The sequence below is a fragment of the Ranitomeya imitator genome, chromosome 4 (genome assembly GCF_032444005.1).
Source record: "Ranitomeya imitator isolate aRanImi1 chromosome 4, aRanImi1.pri, whole genome shotgun sequence".
Taxonomy (NCBI): Eukaryota; Metazoa; Chordata; class Amphibia; order Anura; family Dendrobatidae; genus Ranitomeya; species Ranitomeya imitator.
In genome coordinates this window covers 285,549,635-285,567,942 of record NC_091285.1, presented here as the reverse complement: position 1 = coordinate 285,567,942, position 18,308 = coordinate 285,549,635, and the positions used below count along the sequence as shown (strand labels likewise).

General features: G+C 44.7%; 1 protein-coding gene across 1 annotated transcript in view; it reads right to left on the bottom strand.

Moving 5' to 3' along the window:
- LOC138674079 (uncharacterized) overlaps positions 1–18,308 on the bottom strand; it is a 133,537-nt gene that overhangs the window by 11,959 nt on the left and 103,270 nt on the right. Inside the window, exons 5-6 of the mRNA XM_069762027.1 lie at positions 17,342–17,416; positions 13,767–13,866 (exon numbers count right to left, since the gene is read on the bottom strand). Coding sequence (XP_069618128.1) covers positions 13,767–13,866; positions 17,342–17,416 — 175 coding nt within the window. The remainder of the gene's footprint in view (positions 1–13,766; positions 13,867–17,341; positions 17,417–18,308) is intronic.

Here is an 18,308-nt window from a genome sequence, read left to right as displayed (position 1 = left end):
GAACGAGAGAGAGCTGTAGAGAACGAACGAACGAGAACAGCAGTTGTGAGGACTATTCCGAATGCTCAGCAGGATAGGACTACAACACACAGGCGCTAGTGGTAGGCAACGATTTCCATCTGTGAAGGAAACTCTGGATGTGCCCATCGGACCGGCCGGTCTCTGAAAGCCCTGTTAAACGTACTCTGGATAGAGGATCTTGAAGCCTTCAGTAAAGAGGTAAAGAGACTGCAACCTTGTGTCCTCATTATTGACTGTACCTCACACCATCACCATCCACCTTACTGGGAAGCCCTGGGGACATACTTCACCTGTGGGAAGGTATACCATTCTGCCATTCCATCACCCCAGTGGACCCCATAGCAGCGTCGTTCCCTGACCAGGTATCACCAGAACACATTACACTTCACACTCCGGCCACAAGGGGGAGAAAAAGGCTTTATTTATTGGGCCACTCCTCACACTGGTAAAACTAAGGGCTGGGGAGGAAGTTAGTGAGAAGCTGACTGGGTTGGAACCAGGCAACATCCCGTGGCAGGGGGTGTTGCAGGGAGAAGGCACAGGGGGGTCCCTGTCAGGCGTGGGAACCTGGCAGGTGCCTAGCGAACAGAACAGAATGTGACGGAACCGCGCCTGCACACCCTGCGGTGGTATCCTAAGAAAGAGACACGAAGGGAAGGATATTGTGGAACCGTGTAAACGAGATCAAGCACAAAGGAGAGCCAGTAAGAGTCGTGCCGAGAGAGAGAAAGGCAAGATCTTACTGAGGCGCGTAGTCGGTGGCCGGAACACCGTAGGAGTAACTGACTTCAGGCCTTACTTCAAACTCCGCTGGACAGTCAGTCATAGGTTGGCTGTCTAACTTCTACACCTACGAAGACATAGGGGGCAACATTGGGAGAGGGGCGTCTCTAGGGTCCCGGAAGACCTCCAAGCCTTCCCGTCATACAGGTGGCGTCCTAGCCATAACATACCTGGGGGACGTTAGAAACTAGTAACATCTGGAACCAAAGAACGAGAGAGAGCTGTAGAGAACGAACGAACGAGAACAGCAGTTGTGAGGACTATTCCGAATGCTCAGCAGGATAGGACTACAACACACAGGCACTAGTGGTAGGCAACAATTTCCATCTGTGAAGGAAACTCTGGATGTGCCCATCGGACCGGCCGGTCTCTGAAAGCCCTGTTAAACGTACTCTGGATAGAGTATCTTGAAGCCTTCAGTAAAGAGGTAAAGAGACTGCAACCTTGTGTCCTCATTATTGACTGTACCTCACACCATCACCATCCACCTTACTGGGAAGCCCTGGGGACATACTTCACCTGTGGGAAGGTATACCATCCCGCTGCCATTCCATCACCCCAGTGGACCCCATAGCAGCGTCGGTCACCCTGACCGAACACCACAGGTGGCGTCACGAACCCCTGACAGACTGCAATACTACTTTCATTGGACGCCCCTTAGCAGGGTCGCGGACCGGGTCTAGCCACCATGACAGCCTCAGAACCGAACCAGAGAGGCCCGGTACCGAAAAGCGTGGCCCTGTATCTGGTGGCGCTCCAGTATCAACCACTGAGGACTCTCAATTCTAAATGTTTTGCCCATAGCAGCCAATCACAGCGCAGCTTTCATTTATCCAGAGTGTTGTAGTTAGTTAAAGCTGAGTTTTCATTGGTCACTTTCTTGGTTTCAATGTAACTTTTTTCTTAGAATGTTTTAAATGAGCCAATACATGAAACACATTTTCTCAGGCATTAAGATTTTTTCTTATGCATGGAAATATATATTGTTGCTTTCAAGATTAGATCTATGAATTAAACTTTAAACATGGCTGACCATAAATATGCAACTTTTGTGGCAATAGAGAATTAGGAATATTTTTCTGTTTTAGTTTTTTCCTCCCGTTCTTGCAAGAGCTGAAACTTTTGTGGTTTTACATGATCAGAGCCATTTGAAGTGGTTGTAGTTTTGAATAACACCATTCAATTTACAATATACTGTACTGAAAAATGGGAAGAGGAATGAAATAGTGAAAAAAACAAACAAAACATAACTCCGCTATTATTTTGGGGGTTTCATGTTTATGGAACTTAATGTGCAGTAAATTCTCCAGGTCAATATGACTAAGGAAAGTAAAGAAGCTGCGGAGACACCATCACGTGTTTCTCGACGCAAGCAGTGAATAGCCAGGTCTTTCCCCGGGAAGGAACAACCACGGGAAGGGCAGCATCCTATGAAGGAAAGCCACCTATGCCAAGCATGGTATCCATCCACAGACAGTTGTTTCGGGGTTTTTGCCCCTCATCAGTGTGGAGTAGGAATCTGGCTATTAGGAGCAGTGCCTAGTAAAAAGACTATAAAGGCACAGATGATTGGCCTCGGGGAGACCAAAACATCCAACACTGCGGAGACACCATCACGTGTTTCTCAACGCAGTGATTCAGGAACACTGCCCCCATCCCTTATGGGAAATATGCAAATGCAAGTAAAGAAGCTGCGGAGACACCATCACGTGTTTCTCGACGCAAGCAGTGAATAGCCAGGCCTTTCCCCGGGAAGGAACAACCACGGGAAGGGCAGCATCCTATGAAGGAAAGCCACCTATGCCAAGCATGGTATCCATCCACAGACAGCTGTTTCGGGGTTTTTGCCCCTCATCAGTGTGGAGTAGGAATCTGGCTATTAGGAGCAGTGCCTAGTAAAAAGACTATAAAAGGCACAGATGATTGGCCTCGGGGAGACCAAAACATCCAACACTGCGGAGACACCATCACGTGTTTCTCAACGCAGTGATTCCAGAACACTGCCCCCCTCCCTTATGGGAAATATGCAAATGCAAGTAAAGAAGCTGCGGAGACACCATCACGTGTTTCTCGACGCAAGCAGTGAATAGCCAGGCCTTTCCCCGGGAAGGAACAACCACGGGAAGGGCAGCATCCTATGAAGGAAAGCCACCTATGCCAAGCATGGTATCCATCCACAGACAGCTGTTTCGGGGTTTTTGCCCCTCATCAGTGTGGAGTAGGAATCTGGCTATTAGGAGCAGTGCCTAGTAAAAAGACTATAAAGGCACAGATGATTGGCCTCGGGGAGACCAAAACATCCAACACTGCGGAGACACCATCACGTGTTTCTCAACGCAGTGATTCCAGAACACTGCCCCCATCCCTTATGGGAAATATGCAAGTAAACCCCGAAACAGCTGTCTGTGGATGGATACCATGCTTGGCATAGGTGGCTTTCCTTCATAGGATGCTGCCCTTCCCGTGGTTGTTCCTTCCCGGGGAAAGGCCTGGCTATTCACTGCTTGCGTCGAGAAACACGTGATGGTGTCTCCGCAGCTTCTTTACTTGCATTTGCATATTTCCCATAAGGGATGGGGGCAGTGTTCTGGAATCACTGCGTTGAGAAACACGTGATGGTGTCTCCGCAGTGTTGGATGTTTTGGTCTCCCCGAGGCCAATCATCTGTGCCTTTATAGTCTTTTTACTAGGCACTGCTCCTAATAGCCAGATTCCTACTCCACACTGATGAGGGGCAAACACCCCGAAACAGCTGTCTGGAGTGAGGTTTTCTGGAGCAATCCAGACCCTTTTGCAGAGAATTCTGTTTTTTTCTGTGGTCGTTTGTACCGACAGCTTTGAAGATGAGTTATGTGAAGAACACCATCCGAGTGACGTTGGAGCCATCTATCCGGGCAAGGAACAGCGTGGTCTTTATTGTACGTGACCTTATTGAGGAAAAGGCTGGAGGAAAGCGGGAGAACATCTATAGCATCAATGAGTTCCCTAATCAAGGTAACTACGATGTTACTTTTATGTCGGAGCATTATTGCCTGAATGTCTATGAGTGGTTTCGGAATCATGCCGGAGATCCCTGTTTGAAGGGAGTCAAATGTGAACCACTGTTTGGTCTTCAGGAAAGGCAGGTGACTATCACTGTCTATAACCCCTTTACTGAACCTGCATTGTTGGAGAGCTTCCTCTCACAGTATTGTGACTTTGTTTCAAAGGGAGAGAAGCAAGTGAACTGTTTAGGAATCTTCAATTGTCGATACAAATATCGTGTAAAGTTCAGAAGAGATCCTGGCAGTGTGGGTGGGTTCAGACACCCTCCGGCGAACTTCTCTGTGGCAGGGCATAGGGGTTTCCTCACGTACCCTGGGCAGCCTCTGTTTTGCAGGAGATGTTTCTCTTTTGGACATGTCCAGGCAGACTGCCAGAAGGGGCAGTGTTGCCGAAACTGCAAGAAGGAGGGGCATATGGCTGGTGATTGCCCGATGGCTAAGACCTGTGACGTGTGTGGTAGTAGTGACCACATGTATAAGGATTGTCCGTGGAGGGCGCCTAGACGCTCAGAGAGTGAATGGAGAGAGGAGGAGGAGAGAAGGAGGAGGTTGGCGACTATCAGGAAGGAAACTGAAAGAATGGAGAGAGAGGAAAGGAGGGAGAGGGAGAGGGAAAGACGCTCTGTGACTCCAGATGACATTGTGCTAGCACCCCGTGGTACTATGAGTGATGCACAGAAGGAAGATAAGGAGTTTTGGTTGGCGGCAAAAAAAGTAGAGAAGGGGTTTAAGAAGAAGGAAGAAGATCAGGAAGAAGATGAGGAAGAAGATGATGACTCTACTGTGCCTGAAATGTTTTCTCTTGAGGAAGCAATGGATGCAACGGAGGAAGACGTGCGTATTTCTGAAGCTGAGAGCCCTGTGCACCCCTCAGATCCTCAGAATATTAGAGGGCTTTCTTCAGATCAGGACAGGGGTGCGAATAAGTGTCAGAGGGAGGAGGATGGGGAAAGTGATGAGGCATGCAGTAGTATGCCTAAGAGGAAAATTGGGCCAGCTAAAAAAAAATGGAGTGAGCACGAAGGGGCTAGTGGTTCAGAGACTTGCTGTTCAGTCCGAATGGCAGAGGAGGACAATGGTGATACTGGGTAAAATGAAAGCTCAGTGGATCTGTTGTTTTTTTTTTTTTTTTTTTTTTTTCTCTCCTTTCTGTGAGTCTTGACCTTTGTCAAGGGCTTTTTGTGTAATGTGTGTAGTTTTGTGGTAATTTTTGCATTGTTTTTTGTTTTTATAGTATGGGTTTTTCTATAGTTTCTCAAAATGTGAGAGTTTTTAAGAAAGCGAGGAGGAGAGCAGCAATTTTGGATTTTTTAGCTATGCAGAGTGCATCTATTTTTTGTTTGCAAGAATGTGGGATTGTGGATGGTGTGAAAGGGGATGAGTGGTCTTATGGTGCGTCTGTGTGGTCTGGTAGTGCAAATAATAGAAATGATGGTGTGGGTATTTTAGTTAAGGGGCAGGAGGTGATTTTGAATAATTATTTGGTGGTGGAGGTGGGGAGGTGTATCTTAGCGAATTTTGAATATAAAAATGCTAAGTTTTGTGTTATCAATATTTATGCGCCAGTAGAAAAAAATGAGCGTAAGTTATTATTTGAAAAAGTGAAGCTTTTTGTTCCAGGAAGAGTGCCTGTGGTGATTGTGGGTGATATGAATTGTGATGTGGGGGGAGTGAATGTGGATGTGTCTGGAAAAGTTTTGCTGGAGTTAGTTACTGACTTTGATTTGAGTGATATGCAGCGTGTGTGTAAGGTTAACCCTTTGTTAGATACCTTTTTTTCTGATAGTGGAAGAGCACAGTCCAGGTTGGATTATTGTTTTATTTCTAAAAATATTATTCCTGTTGGATATAAGCAGGATAGGGTCGTTTTTTCGGACCATGTTTGTGTGTTGTGCGAGTTAGATATTAATGTTAGTGGTGTGTTTGGAAAGGGTTTGTGGAAATTAAATGTGAAATTGTTGGAAAATGAAGCTGTGAGGAAGGAGTATGTGAGAAAGTATGAACAGTGGTGTAAAAGTAAGGAAAGTTTTGGGAATGTTTGTGAGTGGTGGGATTGGGTTAAGAGGCAGACAAAAAAGTTTTTTAAAAGTGTGGGGTATGAATTTGCGGCAATTAAGAGGGAAAAGTTTGTTAAGTTGAATGCCCGTTTATGTTTATTGTATAAATTGAGGGAAGGAGGAATGGAGGTGGAGGAAGGGATAAAAAAGGTTAAAAAAGAAATTAAAGAGTTTTTGGAAGAGAAAGGGAAGAGTATTATTTTTAGGGCAAAAATTGATAGAATGGAGCAAGATGAAAGGTGTTCGAGGTTTTTCTTTAAAAAGGTTTTTGGGAAAAAGCAGAGTATGGGTGTTTTGAATGCAGAGGATGGAAGAGAGGTAAGTGGGGAGGATATGTGTGAACATGTGGCTAAGTTTTATGAGGAGCTGTATGCAGTGAAGTGGAGGGATGAGGCTTTGGAGGAGGATGTACTAAGTGTATTAGAAAATAAATTGAGTGAGATGGAGAGAGAGAGAGTGATGGGTGAGGTGACAGGTGATGAGGTATGGAAGGTAATGAATAGCATGGCGTTAAATAAGACTCCAGGAGAGGATGGTCTTCCTATAGAGTTTTATAGGGTGATGTGGCATGTGATTGGTAAGGATTTTGTGGATGTGTGTAAGTATATGTGGTCTAGTATGGAGGTGGCTGAGAGTATGCGTGCAGGTATGGTTGTGTTAATACCTAAAAAAGGAGATTTGAAGAGTTTAAAAAATTGGAGACCGATAACGTTGTTGAATTGCGATTATAAGATCTATGCGAAAGTAATGGCGAATAGGATGCGTGATGTGATAGAGAGTGTGATTGGGGATGAACAGTGTTGTGCGGTGCCTGGGAGACGTATACATGAGTGTGTGTGTATGTTGAGAGATTGTTTGTGGGACTGTATGAGTCGGAAGAAGAGTGTATTTGTTTTGAGTTTGGACTTTGAAAAGGCGTATGATCGGTTATCACATAGTTTTTTGTTCCGGGTATTATTGAGAATGGGGTTTCCGCCTGATTTTGTTTGGAGGGTGAGGAGCTTATATAAAGACATTTATAGTTGTGTTTTGATGAATGGTTCTGTGGGTAGAAGAGTGAATGTTTTTTCAGGTGTGCGACAAGGTTGTCCTTTGTCTCCTGTGGTTTTTATTTGTGCGATTGAACCGTTGCTTTGTATGTTGAGGAAAGATAAAGTGATTAGAGGAGTACAAGTGCCAGGAGGTGGAGGGAGGGAATGGAAGGTTAGTGCTTATATGGATGACGTGTGTGTGTTGTGTGATTCAGAGTATTCTGTGAGGCGGGTGAAGTTATTAGCGTCTATTTTTTGTGGTGCGTCAGCATTTAAGGTGAATTGGGAGAAGAGTGAGTGTAAGGTTTTTGGGGGAGGGGTTTTAAGTAAGGATGTAGGAGTGAATGAGGTGACTGGGTCTATTAAGGTTTTGGGGGTGAAATTTTCAGAGAGTTTGGATGGGAAAGAAAGTTGGGATGATGCAAAAGGAAAGGTTGAGCGGAAGTTATGTTTTTGGAAGATGAGAAGTCTTTCGTTTTTTGGAAAAATCTTAGTTATTAAAAGTGTGATTTTGCCTATTTTCTTATATATTGCAGTGGTCTTTCCGCCGGGGTATATGTGTATGAGAGGGTTAAATAGGATTCTGTTTGTGTTTTTGTGGAATTCTAGAATGGAGAGGGCTAGGAGGGAGGTTTTGGTGAAATGTTTAGAAAAAGGTGGGTTGGGTTTTCCAAACCTTGAGGTGTTTCTTGGTGTAAATATTGTGGTTTTTGTGTTGAGGGTGATTAGGATGGATGGCAAGTTTTCTTGTCTGTGTAGGTTTTTGTTTGGGGCGTATTTATTTCGTTTGAAGTGGCGAGAGAGGGATCTGAGGTATCCGGTTGCTTTTGACGTGCCTAGATGGTATGTGTGGGTTTATAAATTTTTGGTGAAGTATGAGTTATGTGATGTGGATGTTAGGTTGTTGAGTAATAAGAAGGCTGTATATAGGATGATTGAATGTAGAGAGACAGAGTGTGGAATAAACATGGTAAGAGGGAATGATATAGAAAAAGTATGGAAGAAAGTGCGGTTAGACGGTATGACGAATAGGCAGAGTGAGATTGTGTGGCAGTCTTTGCATGGAGTGTTACCAGTTAGAGAATTTCAGAAGAATCGTGGGTTGGGGAGAAATGATATGTGTCCGAGAGGTGGGTGTGGTGGAAGGGAAAGTGTAATACATGTGTTTTGGAATTGTCATTATGCTAGGGAGGTGATTGGAAGAATGGGACCGTTGTGTAAAGAATTGTGTGGTGTGAGCTTGTTATCATTCGAGTTGTTCATGTTTGGCTTGGGAATGTGTGATGGAGTGAAGGAGAGAGTGTTGTGGTTAATAGTTGCATGTATAAAAGAAGTATTATGGGATGTGAGGAATGTGTATGTTTTTAAGAGAAAGGAAATTGTAGTAAAGAATAGTCTAAAAGTGATTTTGGGGAAGATGTATGTGTGTTTTCTATGGGATAAAAGAATAAGGGGGGAGGTGGATGCCGAAGGGATTTGGAAGGTGAAGAAGTGGAGATACCTTGTAAATATGTCTTGACTTGCTTTTTCTGATGTTGTATTAAACTGAAATTTTCCGATGATGATGGGAACAGCTTTTGTGTTTTGGATTTGACGCAGCTGTTTGGGATTTTTCTTTGGTCTTGGATTTCTGGACCGTGGATTTTCCCATCTGAGGGAAAAAAAAAAAAAAAAGAAACAGCTGTCTGTGGATGGATACCATGCTTGGCATAGGTGGCTTTCCTTCATAGGATGCTGCCCTTCCCGTGGTTGTTCCTTCCCGGGGAAAGGCCTGGCTATTCACTGCTTGCGTCGAGAAACACGTGATGGTGTCTCCGCAGCTTCTTTACTTGCATTTGCATATTTCCCATAAGGGATGGGGGCAGTGTTCTGGAATCACTGCGTTGAGAAACACGTGATGGTGTCTCCGCAGTGTTGGATGTTTTGGTCTCCCCGAGGCCAATCATCTGTGCCTTTATAGTCTTTTTACTAGGCACTGCTCCTAATAGCCAGATTCCTACTCCACACTGATGAGGGGCAAAAACCCCGAAACAGCTGTCTGTGGATGGATACCATGCTTGGCATAGGTGGCTTTCCTTCATAGGATGCTGCCCTTCCCGTGGTTGTTCCTTCCCGGGGAAAGGCCTGGCTATTCACTGCTTGCGTCGAGAAACACGTGATGGTGTCTCCGCAGCTTCTTTACTTGCATTTGCATATTTCCCATAAGGGATGGGGGCAGTGTTCTGGAATCACTGCGTTGAGAAACACGTGATGGTGTCTCCGCAGTGTTGGATGTTTTGGTCTCCCCGAGGCCAATCATCTGTGCCTTTATAATATGACTAAGGAGACTTAACATTTGTATAGTTAGAAACTTATTTTACTGGTTTAAAAAAATATCCTGAGTTAAAAAAAATTATATACTTTTTATATGTTGTTAACTGCAAGCAGGTTGATGAAGGTCCGGGCCCTGAGACCCTCACTGATCGCTCAAAAACGCCTTGAGAGGTGCTCAGCTATGTAGACAGGAGTGCACAGCTCCTGCCTCAGCATGTAGACAGAGACGGGTACAAATGCAGTAGAAAGTATAGACTTTTATTACTGCACACTCCTGTTTCCTGAGCTGAGCACCTCTCGTGGCATGCTTGAGCGATCAGTACCTGGACCCCCACTGATCTGCTTGCAATTAAGATAATAACAACATATAAAAAATTATAGAAAACAATAAAAGTACCAATATGGCAGTGATGGAGACCTTCGAAGGCCTCCTCCTGACATGGTAACACATCAGAACCATCAGCTTTTGAGCACTCTCTCTCCATAGATTCCTACCTAATGTGGGATGTTCTGGTGCACGTCAGGAAGTGGTTAAAGGGCCACTGTCACCCCCCTCCAGCCGTTATAAACTAAAAGAGCCACCTTGTGCAGCAGTAATGCTGCATTCTAACAAGGTGGCTCTTTTAGTTTTTGGTGCATGTATTCCCAAAATAAAGCGTTTTATTACTTCTCCAAAATACCTGTCTTTATCCAGGGAGGCGGGTCCTCACTCCCCTGCTTGAACCGCTACTCTGCCGTCACTCAAATATTCAGGGGCTCCGGGCGCCGCCCCCTCCGCACTGTTTTCGCTTGAAATCTGGCGCCTGCGCTGTGTACTACTGTGTTGTGCAGATGCAGTAAGCTCTGGCCGTCTGACGTCACAGCCAGGCTTGCAGACTGCGCGTGTGCGGACAGTGTGGCCACCCACCTTGGGAATCCCAGCCCCGCAGTGTGTTATGCATTATGCACAGTGCGGGGCTGGGATTCACAGGCAGGGCGGCCGCACAGGCGCAGTCTGCAAGCCTGGCTGTGACGTCAGACGGCCAGAGCTCACTGCGCCTGCCCCACACAGTAGTACACAGCGCAGGCGCCAGATTTCAAGCAAAAACAGCGCGGACTGGGAGGCGCCTGGAGCCCCTGAATATTTGAGTGACGGCAGTGTGGCGTTTCAAGCAGGGGGTTGGGGACCCGCCTCCCTGGATAAAGACAGGTATTTTGGAGAAGTTATAAAACGCTTTATTTTGGAAATACATGCACCAAAAATAAAAGAGCCACCTTGTTAGAATGCAGCATTACTGCTGCACAAGGTGGCTCTTTTAGTTTATAACGGCTGGAGGGGGTGACAGTGGCCCTTTAAGTGAGGCAACCTGCATTTTCTTGTACACTTTGTGCCCAGTCTGCTATGTGTTTACTTTGTTAATTTTGCTACATGTTTTGTATGCTAGAAAGGATCTGTTTTTGTGGACTTTAAAGAATAAAAAAGAAAAGACCAAGTTCTGACTTTAAAGCTGGACTGTCTATTGATTTGTTATTTCCAAGTATACCCCACATGTACAGATAACAATGTTATATACATTGGGTACGGAAAGCACTCTGCACCCCATCTTGACTGAAAAAAATTCAGAAAATGTAAATTTTTTTGCAAATTTATTAAAAAGAAAAACTGAAATATCACATTGTCATAAGTATTCAGACCCTTTGCTCAGTATAGAGTAGAAGCACCCTTTTGAGCTAGTACAGACACGAGTCTTCTTGGGAATGATGCAACAAGTTTTTCACACCTAGATTTGGGGATTCTCTGCCATTCTTCCTTGCAGATCCTCTCCAATTCCGTCAGGTTGGATGGTGAGCGTTGGTGGACAGCCATTTTCAGGTCTCTCCAGAGATGCTCAATTGGGTTTAGGTCAAGGCTCTGGCTGGGCCAGTCAAGAATGGTCACAGAGTTGTTTTGAAGCCACTCCTTTGTTATTTTAGTTATATGCGTAGGGTCATTGTCTTGTTGGAAGGTGAACCTTCGGCCAAGTCTGAGGTCCAGAGCGCTCTGGAAGAGGTTTTCATCCAGGATATATCTGTACTTGGCCGCATTCATGTTTCCTTCAATGGCAACCAGTCGTCCTGTCCCTGCAGCTGAAAAACACACACATAGCATGATGCTGCCACCACGTTTCACTGTCGAGATTATATTAGGCAGGCGATGAGCAGTGCCCGGTTTTGTCTACACATATCACTTAGAATTATCACCAAAAAGGTTTATCTTCATCTCATCAGACCAGAGAATCTTATTTCACATAGTCGGGGAGTCCTTCATATGTTTTTTAGCAAACTCTATGAGGGCTTTCATATGTTTTGCACTGAGGAGAGGCTTCCGTGGGGCCACTCTGCCATAAAGGCCTGACTATATTGGAGGGCTGCAGTGATAATTGACTTTGTGGGACTTTCTCCTATCTCCCTACTGCATCTTTGGAGCTCAGCCACAGTGATCTTGGGGTTCTTCTTTACCTCTCTCACCAAGACTCTTCTCCTTATGATTGCTCAGTTTGGCTGGACGGCCAGGTCTAGGAAGACTTCTGGTGGTCCCAAACTTCTTCCATTTAAAGATTATGGAGGCCACTGTGCTCTTAGGAACCTTGAGTACTGCAGAAATTCTTTTGCAACCTTGGCCAGATCTGTGCCTTGCCACAATTCTGTCTCTGAGCTCCTTTAGCTAGTTTTTTTGACCACATGATTCAAATTTGGTCTGACATGCACTGTGAGGTCTTATATAGACAGGTGTATGCCTTTCCAAATCAAGTCCTATCAGTTTAATTAAACACAGCTGGACTGAAATCAAGTAGTAGAACTATCTCAAGGAGGATCACAAGGAAATGGACAGCATGTGACTTAAATATGAGTGTTTGAGCAAAGGGTCTGAATACTTATGACCATGTGATATCTCAGTTTTTCTTTTTTAATAAATTTGCAAAAATTTCTACATTTCTGTTTTTTTTCAATCAAGATGGGGTGCACAGTGTACATTCATGAGAAAAAAATGAACTTTTTTGAACTTACCAAATGGCTGCAATGAAACAAAGAGTGAAAAATTTAAAGAGGTCTGAATACTTTCCGTACCCACTGTATAATTTTGTTGATGTGACCAGCGTCATGATATGTCCAAGTCAGTTAACTCATCCATAGGCTCACATCCTTCTTTGCATGGTGACATTTAGGTAGCTTGTTTTTGGCCCATATATCTAAGCCAAAGGCCAGTTCCACTTGTCCAAGCAACACAAACCATGCTCAGATCATAAGACCCGGCCCGACACCAGAGTCTCCTGACCATAGCCATATATTCCTATGAGGCAGTTAGCTCAGCAGTCAGGGCCTGGTATTCAGATCTAACCATGTTACATGCAAGACCACCATAAAATACACAATTTTGGTTTACTTGTAGGAGTCGGGGGAGGCCAGGGCAGTAGTCATGGCCAATAACAATCCCTTTATCACTTTCTGGCCTTCCCCCTCCATACATACATGTATATATTTCTGAGTACCTCGGTGCTGTTCCTCAAAGCCATTTGTACTTGCCTGATACGGGGATGTATTCCTCACAGACGGTTTCACAAAATAAGAGTTACAGTCCGGTTCCAACTTTTCAACATCAACTTTTTACTCAGCACTTCATCCAGGGCATATTCAACACACACACAGGAATTCTTATTAGGCAATGCTTCCACTTTCCCTTGCCTTCTCTCATGTTTACTAAGCTTGTCCCCGGGACGGACCACATCCTTCAGTCCCTTAATGTACTCACTGTCCTGTACTCTTGCATCCTGTGGGGGGTCCTCCACTGTTTCACACCGGATCTGAACACCGCTGCCCACACAAAGATCTGCCACCTTTCGTGTGACCTTGTCCCATGCTACTTAGCTTCTCCTTCTGATGACAACTGCAGACCCACTAATTCTGCACCGTCAATGCTGCTGATGTTTAACTCTTCGGCCACCTGGATTCTGTAAGCTTGATTCACACTTCTGGGAAACGTTACGGGGCATGATGTACCCTGGGCTAGACAGCCCACCTGAGCTAATGGGCGCCCTCGCCCCGACTGAACTAGAACAGGAAGCCCTCACTACCTTATTCCCACTATGCCCCTCCTACAGTTAACTATATACTATAATGCCCCTATCTAGTGGCCAACTAGGGATACTACTCCCCTAACACTAAACTGGCCCCAGAGTGCTTACTTTCCCTATCAACAACAGGTTGCAAAAACATGTAATGGCATTACATTCCAACATATATACAACAAGAGTAATATGCTTTATGCATAGCAGTACTCATTATAAGACACAGTGATAATACATTAAATATGTAGCAGTATCACTTGACTACTGGACAGTGGCTTGAGGGGGAGGGGAACAAGGCATCAAACTATCACATTCCCTACATACTGATTTTATAAACATGTCCCCACTACATTTTATTTGTAAGGTGTTTTAAACTAAAACCCCAATTTCTTTATACAGTCACAACATTACACAATGGTCCATGGTCCTTACATTTGAATCTGTGCAAGTTGCAGCCTCTCCAGGGCCCAGGAGATCAATCCTTTCCACTCCATATCTTCAGATTTGGATTCATTTGTTTGTGAAATCCATCCTTATCAAAGGACATCAAGCAAAAACATGTATACTGAGTAAAGATAATGCAGAGTACAGATAAAGGACAAGGAATCTGAACTTGTGCCTAGGACCACCTCAGGTTAAGTGTCCATGGAGTCATGTAGATGCCAGCTCAGCCACTGAGTTATCCCGGGCGAAGCCGCTTCAGGAAGCCGATGGTAGTGATTTTCCTGAAGTGAATTCACTGCCGGCATCATCGCCAATCTGGTGGCTCCTCTGCCACCAGTGACTTTCACTCCATAATGTTAAAGGGAATCTGTCAGCAGGTTTTTGCTACCTCATCTAAGAGCAACCGGATGTAGGGAAAGAGATCCTGCTTCCAAGGATGTATAAATTATTTTACTGGGTGCGGCAGTTGTGACAAAATCAGAGTTTTCTCTATTGTAGACATAGCAGTGCTCAAAAAGTTGACCCCGCCAACAAGTACCAGTAAGCTGCTAACCAGTGATGGGGTCGTGGTTGGACCAGGAGGCACTAGGGCAGCTAATCTGGCAATGATAATCTCCTGCTGAAAAAAAAAAACACTGTTTAGATTGAAGCAATAGCATACAATCTCAGCCCCTACCACATGCTGCAACCAGATTACATAGCAAAAACCTGGTGACAGATCCCCTTTAAGTATAGAGCATCAGCTGCTTCTGCTAGAAAGAAACAATGAGCATGTCACTACTTTTAACTGCTTTTTTTTTCAGGGTTTCTGAACCCTGAAGCAGCAGTTGAAAGAAGTAACATAGGATGGAATGTATGCACATCCATCACGTTTTCACATTTTTGTGCACTATTTTCAGTTTCTACTGCACGTTTTTATGTGGAGTTTGAGCATAGTTTGTCTGAAAAAGACACCATGTGAATATTCCCTAAGGCTATGTGAACACAGGTTCTTTTTTCTGAGTTTTTGGATCAGAAATGGAGCAGAAACTCAAAGTTTTTGAGGAGTTTTAAAATTTTAGGGAGGATTTGGAAAAGTTCCACTCATTTTATGCTCCAAAAACTCCTTGAAAAACCCTGTGTGTGTATAGCCTTAAACTTAAATCAGTTAATGCACCACTTCAGCGTTTTGATATTTCAGCAATGGTACTAATGTAAGTTCCCTGCTCCTAGTATTATGCTTACCAGCTGCTATCTTCTTTTATTATCCACTTCGGTCATCTTCTTCAGGTTGTGATTAGGGTTGAGCGACTTTTACTTTTTTAGGGTCGAGTCGGGTTTCGCGAAACCCGACTATCTCAAAAGTCGAGTCGAGTGAAATCGGCCGATTATGGCGAAAAGTCGGGGATCGACCGAAACACGAAACCCAATGCAAAGTCAATGGGAATATTTTATTTATTTATTAATTTTCTCTCTCTCTCTCTCTCAGTCTCTCTCCCCTCCGTCCCTGAACAGAAAAGCTGGTGTTACACATTGCAAATCGCTACAGCGCACAAGCGACAAGATGACGATAGGCGTCCACGCCCCTAAAACCTATGTTATCACTCTGCCCACGCTCCTTCATTGGCTGAAAAAATGTCGCCAAGCGCGTCATACGACACGCGACTTTGGCGCGAAAGTCGCGCCGACCCCACACAGGTATCGGGTTGGGTTTCATGAAACCCGACTTTGCCAAAAGTCGGCGACTTTTGAAAATGAACGATCTGTTTCGCTCAACCCTAGTTGTGATAGCTCCAGTGTTTGCAGTGTGAGCCGGAGGCCATTTCTCAATGTAAGTCTATGGGAGCCAGAACGAGGCTCTTATAGACTTAGGCTAGGGCCACATTGCGTTAGGGCAGTCCGTTTAGCGCATAGCGCTATGGACTGCGCTAACGCAATGTCCCAAAAGGGATCGCGTTAGCCGATCCCGCTAGCGCAGATCCCCGATCTGCGCTAGCGAGGAACGGACCGCGAACGCTGCAAGCATAATTCGCGGTCCATCACTCAAATGATGGCACATCGCTAGCGCACGCCCAATGTGGGCATGCGCTAGCGATGCGTACGCCATTACAGGCTATGGCAGCATTAACGGACTACGTTACACCGCGTTATGCCGCGGTGTAACGTAGTCTGTTAAACGCAGTCACATAATGCAATGTGACCCTAGCCTTACTGTAACACACAGTGTGGGAAGACTAAGTGCACCACGAAGGGATGAGGGGAAGGGAGCCTAACACTAAGGAAGGGGGGACTGGGGACCCCTAGGCAGATCTAACGTCACCCTGTCTGACCTAAAAGTCCCTATATAGGTTCTGCACCTATCGCCAAGCAGGAAACTAATCCCAGCCTGACACTAGTGATAAGCCCTACTTAGGGAATGACGGGGTGAGCAATAGTCAATCCCACTACCACTAAAGACAGCTGGAATAGACATACAAGGGGAACACTTATCTTAAAGGGACTCTGTCACCTGAATTTGGAGGGAACAATTTTCAGCCATAGAGGCAGGGTTTTCGGGTGTTTGATTTACCCTTTCGTTACCCGCTGGCTGCATGCTGGCTGCAATATTGGATTGAAGTTCATTCTCTGTCCTCCGTAGTACATGCCTTCACAAGGCAATCTTGCCTTGCGCAGGTGTGTACTATGGAGGACAGAGAATGAACTTCAATCCAATATTGCAGCCAGCATGCAGCCAGCGGGTAAGGAAAGGGTGAATCAAACACCCGAAAACCCTGCCTCTATGGCTGAAAATTGTTCCCTCCAAATTCAGGTGACAGAGTCCCTTTAAGTAGACTCAGAGATTTAACACAGATGTCTTCCAGCAACACCAAATGGGAAGATAGCCAACTGCTATAGCCTCAACAGGGGGAATTGAAAATATCGCTAGCAACTCCCAACAGCAGGCTGGGAGTCTATAAACACCCAGTCCAGGTGTGTCAATTAGAGCCAGGGAAAGGTTGCACCTGGGTCCAAGAGTCAGAAGGACTAGGAAGGCGTCTGCAAAGCCAACTGCAGAGACCTTCTGCAGCTAGATGCCATGTGACTGACTGCAGCCCCGACACACACACACACCCATGACGCTTCCACTGAGAGTTTGTGACCTTACCTTTGACTTCTGGTCTGTCAGAAGTATTGGTCACAATGTGTCAGAGAGGGGAATGATGCTGGGAATAGCTGGGAAGTATGAGACTCAGGGCAGAGAATTTACATAAGTGGCAACACTCTAGTGCTGAAATAAAAAAATAATGCTGGAGTGGTGCTTTAACAGAACATAGAAGGTAAATGACAGCTTGCGTAATGATGAGAAATCTTTTGTGCTATTTACCAGTTTACCACAGTTGAATAGACAATAAAGGACTTTGGCAAACAAGAAAAATTACAGAGAATTGTTCTGCATTTCCATCATGTAAAACCTTTAAAATGCTATATGAGAATTCTATTCCCTAATGTCCATTTTCTTTGTGGCCGCCATGGCTTACCATGTTATGGACCAGGTCTGTCATTACTATCATTCTCATCAAAATTCATATAGCACTAAAGTCTACCTTTGTCTTCACATACTCTAGACGACATTGAGAAACTGATGGTAACTGGTACATGGGCTGCGGCATTCTGAGGGGCTGGACAAATAGAAAAACAAGATGAGCCTTATTGATAGATATCAAACAAATGTGTATATAAAAAGCAATGAAACAACACACTGCACTTATACTAAAAGGGGTTGTTCAAAATTAGAAAAACATGGCTGCCTTCTTTCAAAAACAGCACCCCGCCTGACCACAGGTTGTGAAAGGTATTGCAGCTCAGCTTAATTCACTTTAATGAGTTTGCAATCCCAGACACAACTCATGGTCAGGGGTGAGGCTGGTTTAAAAAAAAGGCAGTCAAGTCTATAAAATATCAAGCATATCCTGTGTGGGAGCTGTGATCATGGTGAAACTCTGTCAGAACACATTTCTGGAGACAATGATAATTAAACAATGGCTGAGCAGAGATTTCATTTTTCCTCATAGAGAATGCTACTGTATTTAAAGAAAATGAAGTTTAGCCAAACCCTTATTAAACTGCATAATGCAGGTGTTTATTGAAATTAAAGGGGTTGTCCTGGCAAAATAAAAACATGTAAAAAAAATATCAAACTCATGCCATATGGGGTGTTCGTATGAACCTGTTCATAGGGTATGATTGTTTTTGTTTTGTATTATAAAAAGGATAAAAAATGTTTGAGAAAAATACGTCAAACTCATTCATACTCACCTACTGGTTCCCACCTGCAGGCCAAACAGTAGTCTGAGCAAAGACAGAAAGCAGTGTTATCATTTCACTGTCCACTGGATTGCTGCAGCTTGTGAGTGGCTGCAGTGTTCAGGTGACTATGAGCAGCGCGTCGTCATAAAACATCCGATTACACACTTTTTACAGGCCGCAGCAGTCTGGTGGTTGGGGCAATAGTGACATCTCCACTTCCTGTATCTGCACAGACCACGGCGGGCGGCGTTTAATACAAGTGAG